Raw genomic sequence first — 26,720 nt, forward strand, 5'->3', positions numbered from 1 at the left:
TGGGAAGGTTTGACTGGGAATTCTGGGGGAGGGGGCTGAGAAATCTTGGAATTCCAGCCCATGGAAAACCCATTCCCACTGTGGGAATGCCACTCCGGTGGGATCCAGGTCCTTGGGAATAGGGAAGGAAAATGGGAATGAGGAGGGGAGAGGAAATCTTGGATCAAGGGAAGGATCCGGAACCTTTGGATCAGCAAATCCCATTCCCGAGCTCCTTCCTTCCCCCAATCCTGAATTTCTGCTGAGGCTGAAAATCCCTTGGGAACGTTTTCCCAGCTCCGTTTGTTCCCTCCCTTTCCCTTTCCCTTTGATTGCCGCTATTTTTTCCAAGGAATGCTTGATTAGAGCCGGAATGGCAGGATAATGATGGGAATCAAAGCCGGATCCGTTCCCAAATCAGCTCCGCAGCTGGAGCCGGCGGAGCGGGAACGGCTCCAGGGATGATTCCCGGATCCGTCCGGAGCAGGAACAGCTCCTGGGGCTGATTCCCAGGGCTGATTCCCAGACCCATCAGATCCATTCCTGGTGCTGATTCCCACATCCCTCAGATCCATCTGGATCCATTCCCGGTGCTGATTCCCACATCCCTCAGATCCATCCGGAGCCATTCCCAGTGCTGATTCCTGGATCCAATTGGATCCCTCCAGAGCCATTCCCAGGGCTCATTCCCAGATCCGCCTGGATCAATTCCCAGTGCTGATTCCCACATCCCTCAGATTCATCCGGAGCCATTCCCAGGGCTGATTCCCAGATCCGTCTGGATCAATTCCCAGGGCTGATTCCTGGATCCATTGGATCCATCTGGAGCCATTCCCAGGGCTGATTCCCAGATCCATCAGATCCATTCCTGGTGCTGATTCCCACATCCCTCAGATCCATCCGGAGCCATTCCCAGGGCTGATTCCCGGATCCATCCAGAGCCGTTCCTAGGGCTGATTCCTGGATCCATCCGGATCCATTCCCAGGGCTGATTCCTGGATCCATCGGATCCATCTGGAGCCATTCCCAGTGCTGATTCCCAGATCCGCCCGGATCAATTCCCTGTGCTGATTCCTGGATCCATTGGATCCATCTGGAGCCATTCCCAGGGCTGATTCCCAGATCCGCCCGGATCAATTCCCTGTGCTGATTCCTGGATCCATTGGATCCATCTGGAGCCATTCCCAGGGCTGATTCCCGGATCCCTCCAAAGCCATTCCCAGGGCTGATTCCCGGATCCATCCGGATCAATTCCCAGTGCTGATTCCTGGATCCAACTGGATCCCTCCAGAGCCATTTCCAGGGCTCATTCCCAGATCCATCTGGATCAATTCCCAGTGCTGATTCCTGGATCCATTGGATCCATCCGGAGCCATTCCCAGGGCTGATTCCCAGATCCAATTGGATCCTTCCAGAGCCATTCCCAGGGCTCATTCCCAGATCCATCTGGATCAATTCCCAGTGCTGATTCCTGGATCCATCCAGATCCATCTGAAGCCGTTCCCGGTGCTGATTCCCAGACCCATCAGATCCATTCCCGACCCTCATTCCATACACAAACAGAGATTCCCTGCGGAAATCCCTGCTGGAATTCCTGGCTGGCCCAGGCCGTGCAGGATGAGGATGGGAAGCCTTGGAGGAGAGGAGGAAAAATTGGGAATGGCTGCGGCAGGAAAGGAGAATCCATGGAATGAAAGATGGGATAAGACCAAACAGCCTCGAGGGGGAATTTCGGTTGGATTTTGGGAATATTTTTCCATGGAAAGGGGGTCAGACCTTGGAAAGGGCTGCCCAGGGATGTTTGGAGTGAAGCCCTAAATCCCAAAATTCATTCCCGGGAGGCCGGAATTCCAAAGGGCTCCAAAGCAGGAATCTTCCAGGGGAGCGGAGCAGTGGGAATTGAGCAAATTCCGGGATTTGGGATCATTCCAAGGCTTGACAGCACCGAAACCTTTGGAGAGCCGGAGAATTTGCATCCCAAAAAAAAACCCCTGGAGGAGCCTGAAAGGATTTTGCTGTTTGGCTTTTCCTTGGATTTGTTTTTTCTTGGATGCCTCCAGGCAGGATTTAATTCCTGGATCCTTCTGGGAATTCTTTGGGATGGATGGAGCAGGGCTGGATTTCCGGATGCCTGAAGAAATTTGGGATTAGCTCTGATGGATCTGCAGGAATGGGAGCTGGGATAAAGCATCGGGAGAAATGCGGGAATGGGGCAGCAAATCCCACAGGAATTCCTGGGGTTTTTTTTCCGTTTCTGGAATCCTGGGATGGTTTGGTGGGAAGAGACCTCAAATCCCATTCCAAGGGCAGGGAAATTCTCACAATCCCAGGCCGCTCCAGCCTTTCCTTGGGCATTCCAGGGATCCAGGGGCTGCTCTGGGAATTCTTCATTCCTAAAATCCCACTCCAATCTCCCTTTCCCAGGGAATTCCCTCCATTCCCAGCTCTCCAGCCTGTCCCTCCAGGCATTTCCCAAATTTCAGCTTTCCCGGAGCCCCTTTAGGGCCTGGAATGTTCTGGAAGCTCTCCCTGGATCCTTCCCTTCTCCAGGAGAACATTCCCAGCTCTCCCAGCCTGGCTCCAGCTCCAGGATCCCTGGAAATTTCCAAAGCTTGGAGCCCCCTGGGATAATGGGATCTTTTCCTGCCCTTGGAATGAGATGGGATTTGAGGTCCCGCCCCACCTAAACCATTCCAAGATTCCATAAAATCGGCGGAAATTTGGGATCCACCCAACATCAGCCTTTGGATCGGGATCTGCTCCAGGGAATGAGCTCCAGGAAAAGAGGGAGCAGCTCAGCCCGGGCCAGGGGAGGTTGGGATTGGATGTTTGGGAATTTTTCCATGGAAAGGGGGTCAGACCTTGGCAGGGGCTGCCCAGGGAGCTTTGGAGTGCCCATCCCTGGAGGTGCCTGAGGAATTCCTGGAATTCCACTCAGAGCTGGGATCAGGCCCAGCTGGGACTCGGTGATCCAGGAGGGCTTTTCCAGCCTCTGGAATTCCAGGATCTGGACAGCCCCGAGTGAATTCACACCTGGGGAACACCGGGAAGGTGCTGCTGGGATTTGGGGATCCTGAGTGGCACAATTCAGGAATCCGGACATCCAGAGCGGGAAAATTCAGGAATTCAGGCACCCAGTCTGGGAAAATTTGGGATGAAGGCATTTAGAGTGGGACACTTTGGGAATTTTGGCATTCAGAGTGGAAAATCCGGGGATTTGGGCCTCCAGAGTGGGACAATTTGGGAATTTGAGTGTCCAGAACGTAAAAAATCAGGAATTATGTGTCCAGAGTGGGACAATTTGGGAATTTGGGTGTCCAGAGTGTGAAAAATCAGGAATTATGTGTCCAGAGTGGGACAATTTGGGAATTTGGGTGTCCAGAGTGTGAAAAATCAGGAATTGGGTATCCACAGTAGGAAAATTTGGGATTTGGTCGTGAGTGGGGCAGTTGGAGAATTTGGAGATCCGGAGTGTGAAAAGTTGGGAATGGGGCATCCAGAGTGAGAGAAAAAACAGGAATTTGGAAATTTATGCACCCAGAGTGGGGAAATGATGGGAATTCTGGCATCCAGAGTGGGAAAACGCAGGAATTCCAGATTTTCCCATAGGAACTAAACCCGCGGGAAAACTCCACGTCCCTCAGCTTCCCTCTGGTTTTCCTTCCCGGATTCCCGCGGTGCCTCCGCCATCCCAAATCCCCTTTTCCCGGGATTCCCCCTGACTCCCGATCCCGGTTTTCCGCAGTGCTGAGCATCGGCGAGGGCGGATTCTGGGAAGGCTCCGTGAAGGGCAGGAGCGGCTGGTTCCCGGCGGAATGCGTGGAGGAGGTGCAGATGCGCCAGTACGACTCCAGGCAAGGTCGGTATCCCGGAATTCCGGCTGGAATTCCCCCACGGAATCACCGGAGCGCTCCTTCTGGGCGGTGGGGCTGGAGGGAATTGCGGGAATCGTATCCCAAGGGATGAGTTCCAATCATGGGTCCATTATCGGGATATTCCGCAGGAATGGAGAGTTTGGGATGATGGAGGGGTGGGAGCAGAGGGAAAACCGGGAAAATTGGGATTGGTCAGTTGGAGAAGGTCGGTATCCCAGAATTCCGGCTGGAATTCCTGATGGAATCACCAGAGTGCTCATTTGGTGGGGTGGGGCTGGAGGGAATTGCGGGAATTGTATCCCAAGGGATCCATTCCGGTCATGGAGTCATCATCAGGGAGAGTTTTGGAGTGGTTGGGGTGGGAGCAGAGGGAAAACTGGGAAAACTGGGATTGGTCCAGCCTGGAAAAGCGGGAAAATCCAGGATGATCCAATTGTGGCGTCCAGGGCCTGAAGGAGCCATGGGAAGGGTGAAAAGTGGGAATATTGGGAATATTTCCAAGGGATGGAGGGATGTGAGACAGGGAATGGTTCCAAACTCCAGGGAATTGTGGGAATTGTATCCCAAGGGATGAGTTCCAATCATGGATCCATTATCGGGATATTCCGCAGGAATGGAGAGTTTGGGATGATGGAGGGGTGGGAGAGGAGGGAAAACTGGGAAAATTTGGATTGTCCTGCCTGGAAAAGAGGGAAAATCCAGGATGATCCACAGAAGTGGTGGGAACTGCCCCAGCTATGATGGGAATTCCGGAATTCCAAAGGAATTCCTAGTCCGCTTAAGAGGAGTTTTCCATGCCTGGGAAAAGGAGGATCCAGGGGGGGTTTGTCCCTTTTCCCAACATCCTGCCAGGATCCGAGGTGGGATTGGGATCTTCTCCCAGGGATGAAAAGACAGGGAAAGAGGGAATGGCCTCAGCTTGGGCTGGGGGAGGTTGGGATTGGATTTTTGGGAATTTCCCCATGGAAAGGGGGGTCAGGCCTTGTAGGGGCTGCCCAGGGAGCTTTGGAGTCGCCATCCCTGGAGGTGTCCAAGGAATTCCTGGAATTCAACTCAGGGCTGGGATTTGGCCCAGCTTAGACTTGGTGACCTTGGAATTCTCTCCCAACCTCTGGGATTCTGGGATTCCACAATTCCCTGCCTGGATCCGAAATAAATGAAAGAAAAATCCCATTCTCCAAGAATTCAAGGGTCAGGAATCTTCCCTTCCAATGGAATTCAGCAGATTCCAAACTCTCTGTGGAACCAGAATTCCAGACAGAAGGAAAAGGGATCTCCCCACATTCCAAAGGGGATTTTTTTTCCCTCCTTATTTGCAAACTGGGGTTGATTCCCAGGGAAGAAAAAAAAAGAGGATGAGGCATTCCTGGTTGTTTTTCCAGCTTTTCCCCAGCATTCCCCCTTCCTGGATTCCTGCTGGAAGAGCATCCCATGGAATTCCATCCCATGATGGAATGGGATGGAATTCCTGATGATTTTCCAGCTGTCCATTATCCCAGGAAAAAGCAGGATGATCCTTTTCCCATGGATTTAATCAGGATGCTGAAATCCGGGCTTTTCCCAAATTTCTCCCCCATCCCTTGGCCAGGCAGATCCAAGCAGATCCCAGAATTATTCCAGACCCTAATTCAAAAGGGTTTTGGTCATGGATTCATGGAATGTTTAGGTTGGGAAGGGTTTTAAAGCCCATCTTGATCCCTTTCCCTATGGAAACCTTCTGCTATCCCAGATTCCTTCAGTCCTGTCCCATCCCATGGATTCTATCCCTTGGATCCCATCCCATGGATCCCATCCCATCCCATTCAATGGATTCTATCCCATGGATCCCATCCCATGGATTCTATCCCATGGATCCCATAAATCCCATGGATTCTATCCCATGGATTCTATCCCTTGGATCCCATCCCATGGATCCCATGGATCCCATCCCATGGATTCTATCCCTAAATCCCATGGATCCCATAAATCCCATGGATCCCATAAATCCCATGGATTCTATCCCATGGATCCCATAAATCCCATGGATCCCATAAATCCCATGGATCCCATAAATCCCATGGATCCCATCCCATGGATTCTATCCCATGGATCCATAAATCCCATGGATCCCATCCCATAAATCCCATGGATCCCATAAATCCCATGGATTCTATCCCATGGATTCTATCCCATGGATCCCATAAATCCCATGGATCCCACCCCATGGATTCTATCCTTTGGATCCCATCCCATGGATCCCATCCCATCCCATTCCATGGATTCTATCCCTAAATCCCATGGATCCCATCCCATGGATTCTATCCCATGGATCCCATAAATCCCATGGATCCCATCCCATGGATGCAATAAATCCCATGGATCCCATAAATCCCATCCCATGGATTCTATCCTGTGGATCCTGTGAATCCCATCCCACAGATCCCATCCCACAGATCCCACAGATCCCACAGATCCCACAGATCCCACAGATCCCATCCTGGTTACTCCGGGTCATTCCCATGAATCTGGGCCGCTCCGTGTCCCTGCGGATCCGGCTGCTCCCGGATCCATCCATCAGCTCCGGAGGCTCCGTGACGGCTCCGTTACAGGCGCTGCTATTTTTGGGATCTGGGAAGGCAGCGGAGCCGCCGGGCCCTGGACAGCCCAGAAATCCCAACTTTTCCTTGGGAATGGGATCAGGGAAAACATCCCGAGGGATGAGGGGGATCGGGAATTCCAGAGGGATGGAATGGCACGAGAATTCCTGAATTCCCGGTGGAATGGGAAGTGCTGGGAAATGCCAGGGCTGGATGAATCAGCTCCTGGAGCTGTCGGGATCTGCTGGGAATTCAGGATCTGCTGGGAATTTCTTCCCTCCCTCCCTTTTCCCTCTTTTTTCCCCTCTTTTTTTCCCTCTTTTTTCCCCTCTTTTTTCCCTCTTTTTTCCCTCTTTTTTCCCTCTTTTTTCCCTCTTTTTTCCCTCTTTTTTCCCTCTTTTTTCCCTCTTTTTTCCCTCTTTTTTCCCTCTTTTTTCCCTCTTTTTTCCCTCTTTTTTCCCTCTTTTTTCCCTCTTTTTTCCCTCTTTTTTCCCTCTTTTTTCCCTCTTTTTTCCCTCTTTTTTCCCTCTTTTTTCCCTCTTTTTTCCCTCTTTTTTCCCTCTTTTTTCCCTCTTTTTTCCCTCTTTTTCCCTCTTTTTTCCCTCTTTTTTCCCTCTTTTTTCCCTCTTTTTTCCTTTTCCCTTTTCCCTTTTCCCTTTTCCCTTTTCCCTTTCCCTTTTCCCTCCCTTTTTTTCCCTCCCTTTTTTTCCCTCCTTTTTTTTCCCTCCCTTTTCCCGGATTTCCCAGATTTCCCTTTCCCTTTTTTCCTTTCCCCTTCCCATTTTCCTCTCCTCATTCCCATCGGGAATCATTCCCGGATCAGCTGCTCCCTGCTGCCGTCTCCTGGTGCCAAGCGGGAGCTTCCCAAGCTTTTCCTTGGAATTTCCCTCTGGAATCAGAGACCCCTCAGACCCGTGAGGATTTTCCCAGCCTGATCCATGTTGGAAATTCCCGGTTTTTATTCCACGTGCTGCCATTGCCTGGGAGCTTCCCATGCTTCTCCTTTTCCTTGGAATTCCCCCTGGATGATTTCCAGGAATGGCTCCATGGATCCTATCCTATCCCATAAATCCCATGGATTCTATCCCAAAACATTCCCAGGAATTCCTCGGCCACATGCGGGACTCCGATTCTCCTCATCCACAGAAAAAATTCCCGCCTGGGATGGAATTCCCGGGTTTTGTGGATCCCTTGGGAAGGCGGGAAAAGCCGGGAATAATTTGGGATGTGGATTTTTCCCACAGAAACCAGGGAGGACCGGACCAAGCGGCTTTTCCGGCACTACACCGTCGGATCCTACGACAACTTCACCTCCCACAGGTAAGGAGCCGCTCCCGGGAATCCCGGGAATTCCGGGAATTCCCGCTTCCATGGAAAAACCCTCCCTTTTCCTCACAGAGGTTTGGAATTCCACGGGAAGGGGATTTTTCCAGAAGTTTTGGGCCGTGGGAGGAATTCCAGGGTGGGGTCCCTGGGCAGGATCCAAGGTTTTGGGGAATTCTGGGAATGTGGCCGCATTCCTGGCTCATATTCCAATGGATGATCCAACATTCTGGAAAATTCTGGGAATGTTTCCCATTCCTGGTTTGTGTCTCAGTGGAGGATCCAAGGTTCTGGAGAAGTTTGGGAATGTGCTCCCATTCCAGGCTCCTGTCCCAGTGGAGAATCCAAAATTCCAGGAAAATCTGGGAATGTTTCACATTCCCAGCCCAAATTCCAGGGGATGATCCAAAGTTCTGGAGAAGTTTGGGAATGTGAAACATTCCCAGCTTGTGTCCCAGGGGAGGATCCAAGGTTCCAGAAAAGTTTGGGAATGTGCTCCCATTCCAGGCTCCTGTCCCACTGGAGAATCCAAAGTTTGGGAATGTGAAACATTCCCAGGGGAGAATCCAACGTTCTGGAAAAGTCTGGGAATGTTTCCCATTCCTGACTCATTTCCCAGTGATGGATCCAAAGTTCTGGAGAAGTTTGGGAATGTTTCCTATTCTCATCTCGAGTCCCAGTGGAGAATCCAAGGTTCTGGAAAAGTTTGGGAATGTGAGCGCATTCCTGGGTGGGACATTCCTGGACTCTGGTTTTTCCTGGTGGATTTGGGAGCGGGAATGGGAAGGGGTTGGAATCGGGAATGTCCCAAAGCTCTGGAATTCCCGGAGGGATGAGCAGCTGCTTCCTCTGGAATGGGGAATTTTCCCTTTTTCCACGGAAGTTCCCAAATTCCCAAACCCATCGGATCCAGAGGAGGGCTCTCTCCTTGGAAGGATCCATGGAATTCTGGGAATCTTGGAGCTGATCCACAACATTTTCCTGCTTTTTTTTTTGAGCTCCTTATCCCAAATTTTGCTTCCCGGAGCATTCCTGACTCTGAATTGGTGGAATTTGGGTGGATCCTTAAAATTCCCAGGATTTGCTGCTCCAGGACCATTTCTGTTGGAAAAATCAGGGAAGAGGGAAAACGGAGGGAAAAATGAAGGGAAGCTCTGGAAAATCCCTGCTGGGATCATGGGAAGAGCAGAGAAAAAAGTGGGAATTCATGGATGAGGCGAAATTCCAACAGTTAAGAGGAAGAAAAAATGGGATTGAATCCATGGGAATCCCGGGAAAAGGGATTTCCTTTGGGAATCACATCCTGGGAAAACACCAGGAGGAGCTCTTGCCCAGGAGTTGGATTTCCTGGGAATTTTCACTGGGGAAAAAAATTCCTGGGAATTCCAGTGGATGAGTGGGGCGGGAAGGGGAATTTCAGGAGCTGGATCCAGCATGGAAAAAAACTTGGGAAAATTCCCAAAAATCCACTAATTCCTTGGAGTTGGGAGTGCTCAGGGGAGCAAAATTTGGGATAAGGAGCTCAAAAAAAGCAGGAAAATGTTGTGGATGAGCTCCAAGAATTCCATGGATCCACGCCATTCCTTGGCCTAAGGCAAATTTAAGAGGAATTTACGGAGCGGGATCAGGAAAAAACCTTGGGAAGAGCCCGGAGTGGGATTGGATCCACAGGGAGGGCTTGGACTGATCCCGCTCCAGGAAATCCTTTGGGAATTGTTTGGATTCCAGGCAGAGGCTCCCAGAGAAAATCTGGGGAATTTGAGGAATCATTGGGAAAGGGAAAATCCCAAAATTCTGGATTATGGATTCTGTGGGACCATGGAATGGTTGGGAATGATGGAGATTGGGAATGATGGAATTGTGGGATCATGGAATGCTTTGGAATGATGCGACATCCCCAGAAAATTCGGGATAAATCTGGATTGGAGCTGGAAAAACTCCCCTGGGATGGAATTCCCACCATTCCCAGATTTCCTTTGGAATCAGGAATCCCTCCAAGGAGGATCTGGGATGTGCTGGATGCTCCCAAAATTCCGGTCATTCCAAAACTCTGGAAATGGGAAAAAGGAGACAGAACTCCGAAAAATTCACCTGGAGGGGACAAATCCGAGCTCGGCTTAATCCGGAAGAGAAATCCCGGTGGGAATTGCCTTCGGAATTAAAGGGAGGGATTAAAGAGGCTCCGAATTAATTTGGGAATTAAAGCTGGGAGCAGCTGGGAAGGGGAAAAATCGGGATCAGGAGCCAGTCTCGGATTTGTGTCAGGGATTAGGGAGAGGGATTTCACCAGAAAACAGGGAAAACATGGAAAACATGGAGAACACGGAGGGGGGAAAGGGAATTTCTCAGTCCTGGAATGCCGGGGCTGGAGAAATGATGGAATTATGGCAGTTGGAATGATGGGATTATGGAACAATGGGGGTTGGAATTACAGAATCATTTTCCTGGAGCTGGGAAATCTGGGAATTCCTTCCCGTGTTTCCAAGGCTGGAAATTCCACAGGCAAAGGGAGGTGAACTTCCAATGGGAAAATTTTTCCTTGGATTTCCCTGTAATTCCTGAGATTTCCTTGGTCGTGTTGCTTCTTCTCCCATCCCTCTGGAAATCTGGGAATTCCTTCCCATGTTTCCAAAGCTGGAATTCCCCCATCCGAAGGGGCTGAGTTTCCATTGGAATTCCACCTGGAATCAGCTGGGAATGGGATCGGGAATGGGACCTGGAATGGGAATCTGGAATTCTCCCTCTCCCTGTGGAACACCGGGAATTAAAGGTGGGCTTTGGGTCAGGCAAAACTATGGAAAACCCTTGGAAAAGGAATTCCTGGAGCTGGAATTGGACCAGGAATGGGATCTGGAAGAGGATTGGGAATGGGACCTGGAATTTTCCCTGTCCCTGGGGAATGCTGGGACTTAAAAGTGGGCATTGGATCAAGGAGAACTATGGAAAAACCCCATGGAAAAAGATTGGAAAAGGAATTCCTGGAGAGGCCGCCACCATCCCAGCCTTTAGCACCCAAGGCCAAGCGGAAAACCGGGAATGGGAGTTGGAATGAGGCCGGGAATGGGAGCTGGAATGGGTCTGGAATTTTCCCCGTCCCTGTGGAATGCCGGGAGTTAAAGGTCAGGTTTGGATCAGGCAAAACTGTGGAAAACCCATGGAAAAAGCCTGGAAAAGGAACTCCTGGAGAAGCCACCACCATCCCACCCTTTGGTGCCCGAGGCCAAGCGGAAAACCTGGAATGGGAGCTGGAATCCTGGGAATTCTTCATCCCTACGGAACGCGGGGAGTTAAAGGTGGGCGTTGGTCTCAGCACCACCCCCGGCAATTCCAGCTCCTTTTAGAATCCATGGAATTGCGGGAATCAATGGAGCCGTGATTCATCCCGGCTCCCACGGCTCCCACGCTTCCCGAGGCTCCGGTGACGCTCCGGGCTCGGATCCCACACCTGGATCCTGCCCACATTCCCGGTGACGCCGATCCCGCTGAGGTAACGCTCCGCCCGCATTCCCAAAGTTTGGGGAACAGCCGGAAAAACCATCCAGGAGACACCTGGAAGAATTCCAGGCCGGTTGGAAAAAAAACAGTGGGAATTGTCCCTGCCCATGGAATGATCCTGAATCCCTTTTCCCACCCAGATCCTGGGATTCTAAAGGAAAAGGGAGAAATCGGGAAGTAAAATCAAGTTTTCATGGATCCACTTGGTTATTCCCATGGGAAAACCATTGGAAGGTGTCCCAGCTTCCCAGGAAAACGCTGGAATGTTGGAGTGGCTGGAGAAGGATTCCACTTCCCTGGGAATTTTTGGATTCCTCAAGGAAAATGAGTTTGGCTGAAGCTGATGGAGAAATCCTAAAATCCATGGAATTCCTGAGGTGGGAAAAGCCCTCCGGGGTCACTGAAGCCAAGCTGGGCCTGATCCCAACCCAGAGCTGGAATTCCAGGAATTCCCTGGACACCTCCAGGCCGGGAATGTGCTGCTGAGATGGGAATTCCATGGGAGAATCCTGGAATGGGTTGGGTGGGAATGCAGCTGGAATCCCCTCCAATTCCAGCCCTTGGAATTCCATCCCAACTCCTGCCCACCCTCCCAGCCAGGAATTCCTTCCCAAATCCCATGGAATGGGAACAGCAGCTCCACAGAGCCCTTCCAGTGTCCTCGGGCCAGAATTCCCAGTTTTCCATGGAACTGAGATTTTCCAACCTGTTTTGTTCAAGGAATGGGATCATGGATTCCTCTGGATCCCGGGAAGCTTCCAAGGCCAGGCTGGAGCAGCCTGGGATCATGGAATGGGACGGAATTCCAGGAGCTTGAAGACCCTTCCCACCCAAACCATTCCATGATTCCCGGAATTCCTGACACTCCCTGAGAGCAGAAATTGATCCCAAAAGCCGCTGCTCCCGGACAATTCCAGAGGCTCGGGAATGCTGCCAGTGGGATTCCAGAGAAACCTTTCCAGGAAGAGTTTTCCTTCCTTCCCTCCCTCCACATTCCCATTTCCATGGAATGACGCTGTCATTCCTGTTGTTCCCCTTCTCTTCCTGTTTTCTCCCAACTTTTCCCTTTTTTTTCCAGTTCCTCCTGTCTTTCCTATTGTTCCCATCATTCCCGTTGTTCCCTGTCATTCCCATAATTCCATTGTCCCCCATCTCTTCCTGTTGCTTCCCATCGTTCCCATCATTCCTGTCGTTCCCATTATTCCCATCATTCCCATTGCTTCCATCACTCCCCAACATTCCCCAACACTTCCCAACATTCCCAGCACTCCCACTGATCCCATTTCTCCCATCTCTCCCAATCCCTCCCCAATATTCCCATCGTTCCCATCCCTTCCCATCCCTCTCCAATAATTCCCAATAATCCTTCATCCCTCTTTATCCCTCCCCAACATTCCCATTGTTCCCATCTCTCCCGTCCTTCCCAATCATTTCCATTGTTCCCACCCCTCCCCATCCCTTTCCAATATTCCCAACCATTCCCCAACATTCCCATCCCTCCCATCCATTCCCATCTCTCCATCCCTCCTTATCCCTCTCCAGTATTCCCAAACCTTTTCCATCCCTTCTCATCCCTCCCACCTCTCCCAACCCTCCCTGCCCCTCTCCAATATTCCCAAACCTTTTTCATCCCTCCCTATCCTTCCCCATCCCTCCTTATCCCTCTCCAATATTCCCAAACCTCCATCTATCCTCATTTCTCCCATTGTTCCCATCTCTCCCACCCCTCTCCAATATTCCCAATTCTTCTCCATCTCTCCCATTGTTCCCATCCCTCCCATCCCTCTCTGATATTCCCAAACCTCCATCTCTCCTCATCACTCCCATTGTTCCCATCCCTCCCATCCCTCTCCAATATTCCAAATAATTCCCCATCTGTCCATCCCTTCCCATTCCCCCTCATCCCTTCCATTGTTCCCATCCCTCCCACCCCTCTCCAATATTCCCAATTCTTCTCCATCCCTCCCATTGTTCCCATCCCTCCTTACCCCTCTCCAATATTCCCAAACCTTCTCCATCTCTCCATCCCTCCCATTGTTCCCATCCCTCCTTACCCCTCTCCAATATTCCCAAACCTTCTCCATCTCTCCATCCCTCCCATTGTTCCCATCCCTTCCCATCCTTTCCCATCCCTCCCATTGTTCCCATCCCTCCCACCCCTCTCCAATATTCCCAATTCTTCTCCATCTCTCCATCCCTCCCATTGTTCCCTATCCCTGTCCAATATTCCCAAGACTTCTCCATCTCTCCTCATCCCTTCCATTGTTTCCATCTCTCCCATCCCTTTCCAATATTCCCAATTCTTCTCCATCTCTCCATCCCTCCCATTGTTCCCATCCCTTCCCATCCTTTCCCATCCCTCCCATTGTTCCCATCTCTCCCACCCCTCTCTGATATTCCCAAACCTTCTCCATCTCTCCATCCCTCCCATTGTTCCCCATCCCTGTCCAATATTCCCAAACCTTCTCCATCTCTCCTCATCCCTCCCATTGTTCCCATCTCTCCCATCCCTGTCCAATATTCCCAAACCTTCTCCATCTCTCCTCATTCCTTCCATTGTTTCCATCTCTCCCATCCCTTTCCAATATTCCCAATTCTTTTCCATCCCTCCCATTGTTCCCATCCCTTCCCATCCTTTCCCATCCTTCCCATTGTTCCCATCGTTCCCATCCCTCTCCAATATTCCCAATTCTTCTCCATCCCTCCCCATCCCTCCCATTGTTCCCATCTCTCCCATCCCTCTCCGATATTCCCAAACCTTCTCCATCTCTCCATCCCTCCCCTCGCTCCCATTGTTCCCATCTCTCCCATCCCTCTCCGATATTCCCAAACCTTCTCCATCTCTCCTCATCCCTCCCCTCGCTCCCTCCTCTCCGCTCCCGCTCCTCTCCCACTTCCCGGCTCCTTCCCGAGCCGCTTCCCGGCTTTCCCGGATTTTCCCGGCTCTGATGTCAGCCCTGCGGCTCCGCTGGGAGGGACCTGCGGCCCCCTCCCCCTCCTAGAGCCCATTTGGGGAGGGGGTCCCCTCCCTCCTTCCCTCCTTCCCTCCTTCCCTCCTTCCCTCCATCCATCGCTGGATCATTCCCGGTTTTTCCCAAGGATGCTCCTTCCCCCCGGCTCCCGGCAATCCGTCACTTAGCAACGCCCGAGGGGGGGAATTTCGGGATCAAATCCTCCGGGATGAGGATTTAAACTCTGCCCCGCTCCGGCGAGGAGGCAGCGCCGCTTCCACCCGAGAATCCCGATTTTTATTCCCGCGGGAGACGCGCGCGGCGAGTGTGGGAAGAGACGATTCCCGATGGGGCTCCGCTTTTAACGGATCCCGAAATTCCCGAAATTCCTGCGTGGGCTCCGTATCCCTGCATTCCTGCGAGGGCTCGTATCCCTGCATTCCTCTGCAGGTGACTGCGAGGGACCCGGTGGGCAGCAGGGACATCCACGATTTTTTTATATATATATATTTTTTTTTTTTTTTAATAATTCCCTCCTCCTTTTCCTCCTTTTCCTCCTCCTCCTCCACGCCGAGGCAAAAGTCGCTTCCGTCTTTTTGGTGTGACTTTGGGCACAAAAAATCCGGGAGAGAGAGAAAAAAATCCAGGAGAAAAAAGAAAGAAAAAAAAAAAGAGAGAGAGAAAGAAAGAAGGAGAAAGGGAGGGGAAGCAACGATCCCTGCGGAGATGAAAGGCTGGCTGCGAAGAGTGACAAAGGCCACCCCTGGCTGGTGACAAAGGCCACCCCCGGCTGGTGACAAAAGCCACCCCGACGTGGCAGCGATGGTGCTGCGCTCTAACCCGGGCATCATTCTCTTGTGCTCTTTCCTGCCCAGTGACTACATCATCGAGGAGAAGACAGCCGTGCTGCAGAAGCGGGAGCATGAGGGCTTCGGCTTCGTCCTGCGTGGGGCCAAAGGTAAGCCCGGAGCCGCTTTTCCAGAGGTTTTTTTTTCCCGGGATATTTTATTTTTCCAACAGCGATTTTTTTACCTTTTTTTTGTTTTGTTTTTTTGTTTTTTTTTTTTTTTCCGGGAAGCGGCGTGGTTGTGCTGCATTTTGAGGGGGGATTGGAGTGGGGTTGTGGGTTTGGAGTTTTGGGGATTTTGGTGCTGGTGGCACCTTGGAATTTTTGGGAATTTTCACTCGTTTTTCATGTAGGAATGAACAGCCCTTGCTCGGCTCGGGATCTTCATTCCCGGTAATCCTGTGGGGCTCCAAGGGGATTTTCTTCCCTGGATTTCTCCGATTCTGTGCCGTGTCCTGCTGCCATCGTGGCTCTCTCAGAATTTGGGGGCTTTGGTGCTGGTGGCACCTTGGAATTTTTGGGAATTTTCACTCATTTTCCATGTAGGAATGAACAACCCTTGCTCGGCTCAGGATCTTCATTCCCAATAATCCTGGGGGGCTCCAAGGGGATTTTCTTCCCTGGATTTCTCCAGTTCAGCACCGTGTCCTGCTGCCATTGTGGCTCTCTCAGAATTTGGGGGCTTTGGTGCTGGTGGTGCCTTGGAATTTTTGGGAATTTTCACTCGTTTTCCATGTAGAAATGAACAGCCCTTGCTCGGCTCAGGATCCTCATTCCCAATAATCCTGGGGGGCCCCAAATGGATTTTCCTCTCTGGCTTGTGCAGTGTCGTGGTTTGGGGTTTAGGGGATTTTGGTGCTGGTAGCACCTTGGAATTTTTGGGAATTTTCACTCCTTTCCCATGTGGAAATGAACAGCCCTTGCTCGGCTCGGGATCTTCATTCCCAATAATCCTGGGGGGCTCCAAGGGGATTTTCTTCCCTGGATTTCTCCGATTCTGTGCCGTGTCCTGCTGCCATCGTGGCTCTCTCGGAATTTGGGGGGATTGGTGCTGGAGCTGCCTTTGAATTTTTGGGAATTGTCGTTTCTTGTCCCTGAGGGATGAACGGCTCAGGATTCTCATTCCTGGCACTCTCATTCCCAGGCTCCAAAGGGATTTTCCTCCCTGCCTTGTTCGGTGTCGTGGTTTGGGGTTTAGGGGATTTTGGTGCTGGTGGCACCTTGGAATTTTTGGGAATTTTTGCTGCTTTTCCCTGGGAGAATGAGTGGCTCAGGATCCTCATTCCCAGCAATCCTGGGGGGCTCCAAGGGGATTTTCCTCCCTGGATTTCTCTGGTGACATGTCCTGCTGCCATCGTGGCTCTCTCGGAATCTGGGGACGTTTTGCTGTGGATGCTGCTGGGAATTTTTGGGAATTGTCACTTTTCTTCCCAGAGGGATGAATGGCCCCTGCTCAGCTCCAGAGCCCCATTCCCAACAATTCTGTGGGGCTCCAAAGGGATTTTTGTTCTTCATTCTGCCTTTCCCTCTCCCACTTCCTGGGGGTTTTGGTGTGGATGCTGCTTGGAATTTTTGGGAATTTTCCCTCCTTTTCCCTGTGGGAATGAACAGCCCCTGCCCAGCTCCATCCGTGGCTTTTTGGGGTTGGAGTGCTCGGAGATTTCCCTGGATTTTGGCCAGGGAGTGCTGGGGGCTTTTGGGATCCCTGGGGAAAACCGGGAGAGCTTTTCCTGCTGCTCCCAACCTGGAGCTCATTCCCAGCTCATCCCGGGGTTCTCCCAGCGCTGGGATCTTTCCTGGGAGTTTCCCATGGCTCCTTTGGCCAGAATTCCACCTTTTTGCTGCAGAAAAAGAGAATCCCTTGCAGGCTTGGGAATGTTCCTATGGATTTAGGGAAGAGGAGGCGGGAAAAGCTCGGGATGGAGAGACCTCTCCACCCCCAGCATTCCCAGGAGCACAGGGACAGCGGAGCTGTTTTCCATGTGGGTGGAAAGCTGGGAAGAGCTGCAGATCCAGGCTGGAATGGGATTTTCCAGAATTCCTGGATTTCCATCATTCTGTCTCTTCTCCCAAGGTTCGCATCCCAGTGGGAATTTTGCTCCAGTTCCCTATGGATTTCCCATCCCTGGAGCACCAAGTGAAACTTCAGAGCCCAAAACAGCATCCATGGGTTTTTTCCCAGGATCAATCCTGCAGCTTTTGTGTTGGGAAAACTGGGAAATTTAATCCCATTCCCTGTTTTATTCCCCCATTTTTGTTTTCCTTCCTGGATCTCCTGCCATTCCTGGTTTCCCTTTGTGTGCTGAGGCTGGGATTCGGGAATTCTGTGGGATTCGGGAATTCTGTGGGATTCAGGAATTCTGTGGGATTCGGGAATTCTGTGGGATTCGGGAATTCTGTGGGACACAAGGTGGTCATGGATGCAGAGGGGTCCTGGCATGGAAGATTCAGAATCTGGGAATGCTCCCTCTGGAGCAGCATTCCCAAGTGAGGGAAGTGGCTTGGAATCCTCCCCTTTTCCCAGCCCCATCATCCCAGTATTCCATGGGTTTCGGGCTGGGATTCCATGGATTTTAGACCGGGAATTGGTCCCGTTGATGTCACCACTTCTCCCTTTGGATTTTCCTGGAAAACCACTCCAAGCCTGTGGAGAAAAGAGGGAAAAGGGGCTGGAAAAGGCAGGGCTGGATCTTCATCCCGGGCAGGGGGGAGGGAGGCGGATTTTGGGATGATCCCTAAAGGAATTTGCTCTTCCTGCTGCAAATTCCACTCTGGAATTTTCCCATTCCATGGGAGCCCTTCCAGGAAAAAGGCTCTGCCCACCCTGGGGTCCTTCCCAGCCCATCCCAATTCCAGCTCTTCCCAATTCCCGAGGGGAACGTCCCATCCCGTTCCATCCCAGGGATCAGAGTTATTCCCATTTCCCCCACTCCAATCCCTTGGGAATTCCCAGGGAATCTGTGGCTCTCCCTGGATCCCTGGAATTGTCCAGGGCCAGGTCAGAGCAGCCTGGGATCATGGAATGCCATCATGGAATGGGATGAGCTTTGAGGTCCCTTCCCACCCAACCCATTCCATGATTTTATGGAGGGTGTGTCCTAAAATCCAAATTATGGGAACCAATCCAAGTTTTTGCTGGATGGGACGAGCTTTCCTTGGTTTGCCTGGAGAGAATCGGGTCATTCCCAAAATTCCCAAGATTACTCCTTCCTGTGGATCTTCTGAAGGAGCCAATCCCAAGGGAAAGGAGAGGGAACGGCCTCAAACTGGGCTTGGGGGTCGGATATTCCAGGTGGGAATTCCCTGAGCCCAGAACTTCCCAGGATCCATGGAATCAGTGGATCCTTTGGGAATTCTGTGAGCTTGGAGCTTGTGGGAGGTCCATTGAGGATTGGAGGATCCTTTGGGAATTCCCTGAGTTTGGAACTTTTTGGGATCTGTGGGATGGGGATCTGCTCCAAATGCCTGACCTGGATGGGATCCGGTTCTCTGGAATGGATTTGGTGCTTCCAGGATGGAATTTGGTTCTCTGAGATGGGATTTGGTATTTCCGAGATGGTATTTGGTGCTTCCAGGATGGAATTTGGTTCTCTGAGATGGGATTTGGTATTTCCGAGATGGTATTTGGTGCTTCCAGGATGGGATTTAGTTCTCCAGGATGGGATTTGGTTCTCTGAGATTGGATTTGGTTTCTCAGGATGGGATTTGGTGTTTCCAGCATGGAATTAATTTACCCTTAATAGGATTTGGTGTTTCCAGGATGGGATTTGGGATCCTCTGGATTGGGTTTGATGCTTCCAGGATGGGATTTGGTTTCCCAGGATGGGATTTGGTTCTCCAGGATGGGATTTGGGATCCTCTGGATTTGATTTGGTGCTTCCAGGATGGGAATTGGTCCCCCTGGATGGGATTTGGTTCTCTAGGATGGGATTTGGTTCTCTAGGATGGAATTTGGGATCCTCCTGATTGGGTTTGATGCTTCCAGGATGGGATTTGGTGTTCCCAGAATGGGATTTGGTGTTCCCAGGATGGGATTTGGTTCTCCAGGATGGGATTTGGGATCTTCTGGATTGGATTTGGTGCTTCCAGGATGGGAATTGGTCCCCCTGGATGGAATTTGGTCCCCCTGGATTGGATTCGTTGCTTCCAGGATGGAATTCGGTCCTCCTGGATGGATTTTGGTTCCCCAAGATCACATTTGGTCCCTCAGGTTGGGTTTGATTTATCTGGGCTTCTCCCACAGCTGGCTCTGGAATTCCAGCTGGGAATTTTGGGAATTTAAGCCCAGGAGTTCCCAATTCCCCAGCCAGGGCTGTGGTGGATCCTCAGGGGGTTCCAACGGTGCTTCCCAGGATTCTGAGTCTGGAGTTTTGGTGGGAAAGGCTGAACCTCCAGGTCAGGGAAGTCCCCTCATTCCTAATGGGAACTTCCTGGATTTAATTCCCAACTTTTTGGTTTGGTTCTCCCATTGGATGGGAGACTCTTCCCATTGGATTTCCTCCCTGGGAGGGCATTTAGGGATTGATTTTCCATGATTTCCACACCTGCAGCATTCCCTGGATCGGGTTGGGATTGTTTGGTCCCAAACTGGTTTTGGGAATGGCTGAGCTGGGAGAGGTGGATCAGGATTCCCAGGATTTGCTGGGAGCAGGGATGTCCTTGTCCTCTTCCTTCTCCAGTCCCAGGGGTTGTAAAACCTGGGAGAAAAATTCCCAAGGCCAGGACAGGGCTTGGAGCAGCCTGGGATAGGGGGAAGTGTCCAAGGGTTGGAATTGGGTGGGATTTGGGTCCCATCCCACCCAAACCATTCCAGGGGGAGCTCCAGTGCTCCAAACACCAGCAGGACGTGGAAATCCTGGAGCAAATCCAGTAGATTGGATCAGCTTCCCTCTGAAAAACTGGGAATGTTCTCCTGGAGAGGAGAAGGATCCAGGGAGAGCTTCCAGCACATTCCAGGGCCTGAAGGGGCTCCAGGAGAGCTGCAGAGGGACTGGGGACAAGGGACAGAGGGACAGGACACAGGGAATGGCTCCCACTGCCAGAGGGCAGCGATGGATGGGATCTTGGGAATGAGGAATTCCTGGATCCCTGGGATTGCCAGAGCAGCTGGGGCTGCCCCTGGATATCCCTGGAATGCCCAAGGAAAGGTTGGAGCAGCCTGGGATGGTGGGAATTGTCCCTCTGTCCCTTTGTCCCCTCCTGGATGAAATTCTGCTCCCGGAATTATTCCATAGGGAGACAATTCCTAATTCCTGAGCATTTTCCCATTTGCCAAATCCTTCAGGCTCCAGCTGCACTTCCCAAATCCTGGATCACGACGTGCACCCACTGTGGGCTGGTGGCTCCCAGCCCATGGGAAAAGCTGGAAAAGCGCCTGGAATGACACATGGATAACTCAGGGGATGGGTTGGCATGGGATGCAATGGGGTCCATGGGAATTTGGGATTTGCTCCGTGAAAATTATCCCAGAGAATCCGTGGCTGCCCCTGGATCCCTGAAAGTGTCCAAGGGCAGGTCGGACACTTGGAGCAGCCTGGGATAGCGGGAGATGAAATCCTGGAAGGGTCCTGGAGGATTTGGAGAGCGCTCCGACATTCTGTCGGAATGTCTAAAAATAGGGATGAGCTGTCAAGCGTTTGCGACTTCTCCCAGGAAAGGCAGAAATCGTGGAAAGCCGTTGGTGGGAAGCAGCTGAGAAGCTTCAGCACATGGAGGGGTGGCAGGGAAAGGTTCCCGGCGTGCGATCCGTGCCGGGGTGGAAAAATCCCGCCTAAAATGTGGGAGAAAAACGGAGAGAGGAGGAAAAATCGTGGATCTGTGTGGAATCGGCAGCTTGGATTTGGCGGGAATGGAGGGGGACATTGAGAATGTTTCTGGAAGGACATCAAAGGAGAGGCCACCAGGGTCACCTCAGGGATCTGGGCTCCGTCAGCTCCCAAAAATCCATTTATTGGGATAATTTGTAGGGGTGAGAATTTTTGCTGGCGCCTGATCCGCTCCTGATGGATTTGGGAATGAGGAGAGCCCGCGGCTCCGTGGGAAGGACTCGGCTGGAAGTGACAGGGATGGGGGAAAACTTGGGATAAGGAAGGCGGGAAGGATTGAAGGGATGGATTTCCCTCAGGATGGATCATCCCAGCGGGAATTTCTCCCGTTTGTCGGAGCTTTGCCGGGTCCGGGTGGATCCTCAGGATCCATTCCAGGAACTGAAGGTTTGGGTCAGCCCAGGGTGGAATTCACGGATCCTGGGAATGGAAATGTTTGGAAAACTCCCTGGGCTGTGCCCGTGGGATCTCCTTCATCCTGGGGATCCTCGGGATGGGCTGGGAGGTCCTTCCCGGGCAGGCCTCACCAGGATTGGGGAATTGTGGAATCCTTGCCCATGGAATGTCAGGCAGGGGGGCCTTGGGAGTGGTGGGAATGGTTGGATCCAATGGGATTTTCCAAGGGATTTTCCAACCCAAATGACTCAGTGACTCCATCATTGATTCCATCTCAGATTCCATCATTGACTCCATCACTGATTCCATCACAGATTCCATCACTGGTTCCATCATGGATTCCATCATTGACTCCATCATGGATTACATCTTGGATTCCATCTCGGATTCCATCATTGACTCCATCATGGATTCCATCGCTGGTTCCATCTTGGATTCCACCATTAATTCGGTGACTGATTCCATTATTAGCTCCATTCTTGATTCCGTCTTGGATTCCATCACTGATCCCATCTTGGATTCTTTCATTATTTCCATCCTTGGTTCCATCTTGAATTCCATCGCTGAGGTGGGAGCAGGGCCGGGACAAGGGGACACAACCTCAAGAAGTTCCAGGGCACCTCCAGGTTGGATAATGGGAAAATTCCCACCTGGAAAGGCTTTTCCAGCCCTGGCACGTGTGTGGAATCCCCATTCCCGGTGGGATTCAATCCATGTGGATGTGGCACTTGGGGACATGGATCAGGGGTGGCCTCGGAAGTGCTGGGAATGGTTGGATTTTATGTTCTCCAAGGGATTTTCCAACCCATAATTCCATGACTGATTCCATTATTGGTTCCATTTTTTATTCGATCTTGGATTCCACTACTGATTCCAGCATTGATTCCATCATTGCTTCTTTTATTGATTCCTTCATTAATTCCATCTTGGATTCCAGCATTGCTTCCTTTAATTATTCCATTATTGATTCCATTATTGATTTCAGCATTGATTCCATTATTAGTTCCATTATTATTTCCATCATTGATTCCATCTTGAATTCCTTCATTATTTCCATCACTAGTTCCTTCTTGAATTCCATCTTGGATTCCAGCATTGATTCCATTATTAGTTCCATTATTAACTCCATTATTGATTCTATTATTGATTCTGTCTTGGATTCCATCACTGATTCCATTATTCGTTCCATCATTGATTCCATCTTGGATTCCTTCATTGATTCCGTGATTGATTCCAATATTGATTCCATCTTGGATTCCATAATTGATTCCATCTTGGATTCCTCCATTATTTCCATCATTGGTTCAATCTTGAATTCCATCATTGATTCCAGCATTGACTCCATTATTGATTCTATTATTGATTCTGTCTTGGATTCCAGCATTGATTCCTTTATTTATTCCATTATTGATTCCATCGAGTCCATCATTGATTCCAGCATTGATTCCATTATTAATTCCGTGATTGACTCCATTATTGATTCTATTAATGATTCCATCTTGGATTCCTTCACCGATTCCATGATTTGTTCCAATATTGGTTCCGTCTTGGATTTCAGCATTGATTCCATTATTAGTTCCATCATTGATTCCATCTTGGATTCCATCATTGATTCCATCTTGGATTCCTTCATTGATTCCATGATTGATTCCAATATTGATTCCATCTTGGATGCCATCACTGATTCCATTATTAGTTCCATTATTATTTCCATTATTGATGCCATATTTGATTCCAATATTGATTCCATCTTGGATTCCATCACTGAGGTGGGAGCAGGGCCAGGACGAGGGGTGGGATTCCAATCCATGTGGATTGTCCACCTGGGGACACGGATCAATGGTGGCCTTGGCACTGCTGGGAATGTTTCCACTCCAAGGCTTTTCCAACTCCATAATTCCATGATTTTAGGAATGCTGTGGACGGGCTGAGCCTTCCCTTATGGAATTCCCTTGGAAATCCCTCAATTCCCCTTCCCGTTGTGTTTTCCAGCCGAGACCCCGATCGAGGAGTTCACGCCCACGCCGGCATTCCCAGCGCTGCAGTACCTGGAATCCGTGGATGTGGAAGGAGTCGCCTGGAGAGCGGGATTGCGCACGGGGGACTTTCTGATCGAGGTGAGCTCCTCGTGGAATTCCACTCCTCCCCCAGGAACTTTGGGAATTGCCCGGGAATTTTGGAATTCTAGCGGGTGTGGAGAGGGAGGACCCAGACTCCTCCAGGTCATGGAACTTCCAGAGGTTCTTTGGGTGTGGATCCAGAGGGATCCCGGTGTCCTCCAGGTGTGGATCGTGAGCTTCCAGGAGCTCCCCAGGTGTGGATCAGGAGGATCTGGAATTCTCCAGGTGCGGATCCTGAGAGAACCAAAGTCCCAGTGCCGGTGAATCCCCTTGGAATTGTGACTGCTCCATCCAGTGGAGAACACACCGGGATTTCAGGAGATTCCCTGGATTTGTCAGTGCCTTAGGGATTTTCCTGGCTGGAGGAGGAACTTGGGATGTTCCCATGGGATTTGCAGTGTCCCGAGTCCATGCAGGATGGGGAAGGTGGGAACAGGACAGAGCTGGAGTTTGGAAAGGGGAAAAAATAATTTTCCAGTGGGAAATCCAAGGAATGGTTCAGGGACTGGATCCAGGCGCTGCTTTGGTTGGAAAGGGATCATGGAAAGTTGGATTCCAATGGAATATGCGGAATGTTGGGATTGAGATGGATCCTGCCAGGCTGGGAAAGATGGGAATGTTCCCCTGGAGAAGGGAAGGATCCAGGGAGAGCTTCCAGAACATTCCAGGGGCTCCAGGAGAGCTGGAGAGGGACTGGGGACAAGGCCTGGAGGGACAGGACACAGGGAATGGCTCCCACTGCCAGAGGGATGGATGGGAGATTGGGAATGAGGAATTCCTGGCTGGGCTGGAATTGCCAGAGCAGCTGGGGCTGCCCCTGGATCCCTGGAATGTCCAAGGAAAGGTTGGAGCAGCCTGGGATGGTGGGAAGTGTCCCTGGAATGAGCTTTGAGGTTCCTTCTCATCCAAACCATTCCAGGATTCCATTTGGGATCAATCTCTGGCATTTTGTGCTGCTGGTTGTGCTCTGGGTGGGAATCTGATCCCGATTTTCTCCCTGCTGAGGATTTCAGGCTCTGTCTCCATGGAAAGCTGGGAAGAGACCTGGGATATTCCCACTGTTGCTTGTCCTGGTAGGAGAAGGAGGAAAGCAAAGCCTGGAGGGATTTGGGATGGCTGGAGGCTCCTTTCCATGGAGAAATTCCCAAATATCCAATCCAAGCCTGCCCTGGCCCAGGCTGAGGCCGCTCCCTCTTTTCCCGGGGCTCATTCCCTGGAGCAGATCCCGATCCCCGCTGGCTCCTGGCAGGAGCTGGGCAGAGCCAGGAGGACATTCCCGATCCTGCCCCGATCCCGGGGCAGATCCCACTTTTCCCGGGATCTCCCTGCATGGATCCCCGGCAGCTCCTGCCCAGCCCAGGGGGGCTCGGGGCCCTTCCCGAGGCACCGCCGGCATTCCATGGGCCAGGATTCCACAATTCCCAAATCCTTTTGTGGTTTGGGTTGGAAGAACCTCAGAGCCCATCCACTTCCAACCCCTGGACACCTCCTGAGATCCCAGGCTGCTCCAGCCTTTCCTTGGACATTCCAGGGATCCAGGGGCAGCCCCAGCTGCTCTGGCAATCCCAGCCCAGCCAGGAATTCCTCATTCCCAATCTCCCATCCATCCCTCTGGCATGGAGCCATTCCCTGTGTCCTGTCCTTCCAGGCCTTTCCCAAATTTCAGCTTTCCTGGAGCCCCTTCAGGCCCTGGAATGTGCTGGAAGCTCTCCCTGGATCCTTCCCCTCTCCAGGGGAGCATTCCCAGATTTCCCAACCTGACTCCAGAGGGGCTCCTGCCTTTCAGCACCTCCAGGGCCTCCTCTGGATTCGTTCCAGTGGATTCAGGAGCTGTTCTGGGAATTCCCTGAGCTCTTCCTTCCTCACTGGGAATTGTCCCTTTCCCTCTGAGCTCTGGGAGCTCCTTTTGTCCATGGAATCCAATTTCCAGATTTTCCTCCTCTCCTCATTTTCCATGGATAATTTCCCAGCTCCAGCCTCGCATATTCCCTGAACTTCCTTTTGGTGCCAGTGCGGCACCGGGAATGTCCCTGCTCCGCGTTCCGGAGAGTCTTCCCAAAATCCTTGAGCTGTTCCCATGTTCTTCTAACCTCAGAATCCCGGGATCCCTGGGCTTGGAAAAGAATTCCAAGGACACCGAGTCCAAGCTGGGCCCAATCCCCAGCCCAGAGCGCTGAGTGGAATTCCAGGAATTCCTTGGACACCTCCAGGGATGGGGACTCTGAACCTCCCTGGGCAGCCCCTGCCAAGGCCTGACCCCCTTTCCAAGGGTAAATTCCTGCGGATTCCAAGCTTCCATAAATCCTCCAGGTGTTGCTCCAGAGGGATCCGGAGTCCCCCAGGTCATGGAACTTCCAGGAGTTTTCCAGGCTGGGATCAGGAGGGTCTGGAATTCTGCAGTTGTGGATCCAGAGGGCTCCGGTGTCCTCCAGGCATTGGAGCTTCCAGGAGTTTTCCAGGTGTGGATCCAGAGGGATCCAGAGTCCCCCAGGTGTTGGAGCTTCCAGGAGTTTTCCAAACTAGGATTAGGAGGTTCTGGAATTCTCCAGCTGTGGATCCGGAGACTCCGGAGTCCCCAAATTCCCTTTGAGAATTGGGTCTCTCCTGGAGCTCTCCCAGGCTGCCCTCGGTGCAAATTCCAGGCCTGAATTCCATTTGGAATTCCTCCTGGAAAATCTGGAGCAGCCTCTGGAACAGCCACTGCTTAGGCTGAAAATTGGGAAAATTCCTCCTGGAGGGAATCAAATCCCAGCGGATTTGGGGGACCTGGATCCAGGGTGGCACTGGCAGAGCTGGGAATTCTGGGATTTGATCTCCGTGGGCTTTTCCAGCTTCCAACAATTCCATGATCTGATGAACCACATTCCAGGAATGGCTCCATGAGGAAATTCCCGGCGCCAGGCCGGGGAATTGCCAAGGTCTCACCTCTTGGGAGGTTTGGATGGAATATTTGGGAATGTTGCTCCATGGAAAAGGTTGAGAAGCTTTGGAAGGGGTGGTAGTGGAGTCAAATCTTTGGGAATGTTTAAAAAACCCTGGATTTGGGAATGTCAGTTAGTGGTGGTCTCTGAGGGCTTTTCCAGCCTCAACAATTCCATTATTTTCTTTAGGAATGAGGAAAGAACCTGCTCCGGGCAGTGGTGGGAATGGGACAATCCAACCCCAACCATTCCATGAGCCAAATGAACAAAATTCCAGAGTTTTTATTAAGGACATGGAGCCCAAAAATCCAGGAAATGGGGGGAAAAGTCCTCTGGGACAAAAAATTCCCCCTCTGGAATTGTGGGAATGAGGGAACGCAGAAACATTCCCGGATCCTCTCCCTGCTGGAAA

At 51.4% G+C, this 26,720-nt stretch overlaps 1 protein-coding gene across 10 annotated transcripts in view; it reads left to right on the top strand.

Moving 5' to 3' along the window:
• SHANK3 (SH3 and multiple ankyrin repeat domains 3) overlaps nucleotides 1-26,720 on the top strand; it is a 151,293-nt gene that overhangs the window by 81,145 nt on the left and 43,428 nt on the right. For all 10 annotated transcript variants that reach the window (XR_012051824.1, XR_012051825.1, XR_012051820.1 and 7 more), the window contains 4 exons: nucleotides 3,725-3,838; nucleotides 7,675-7,750; nucleotides 15,075-15,157; nucleotides 23,260-23,384. Coding sequence is in view for 7 of the 10 variants with exons in the window: in XM_072917967.1 (XP_072774068.1) it covers nucleotides 3,725-3,838; nucleotides 7,675-7,750; nucleotides 15,075-15,157; nucleotides 23,260-23,384 (398 nt within the window). In the remaining 3 variants the exon portion in view is untranslated. The remainder of the gene's footprint in view (nucleotides 1-3,724; nucleotides 3,839-7,674; nucleotides 7,751-15,074; nucleotides 15,158-23,259; nucleotides 23,385-26,720) is intronic.

This window comes from Taeniopygia guttata, chromosome 1A, assembly GCF_048771995.1.
Source record: "Taeniopygia guttata chromosome 1A, bTaeGut7.mat, whole genome shotgun sequence".
Taxonomy (NCBI): domain Eukaryota; kingdom Metazoa; phylum Chordata; class Aves; order Passeriformes; family Estrildidae; genus Taeniopygia; species Taeniopygia guttata.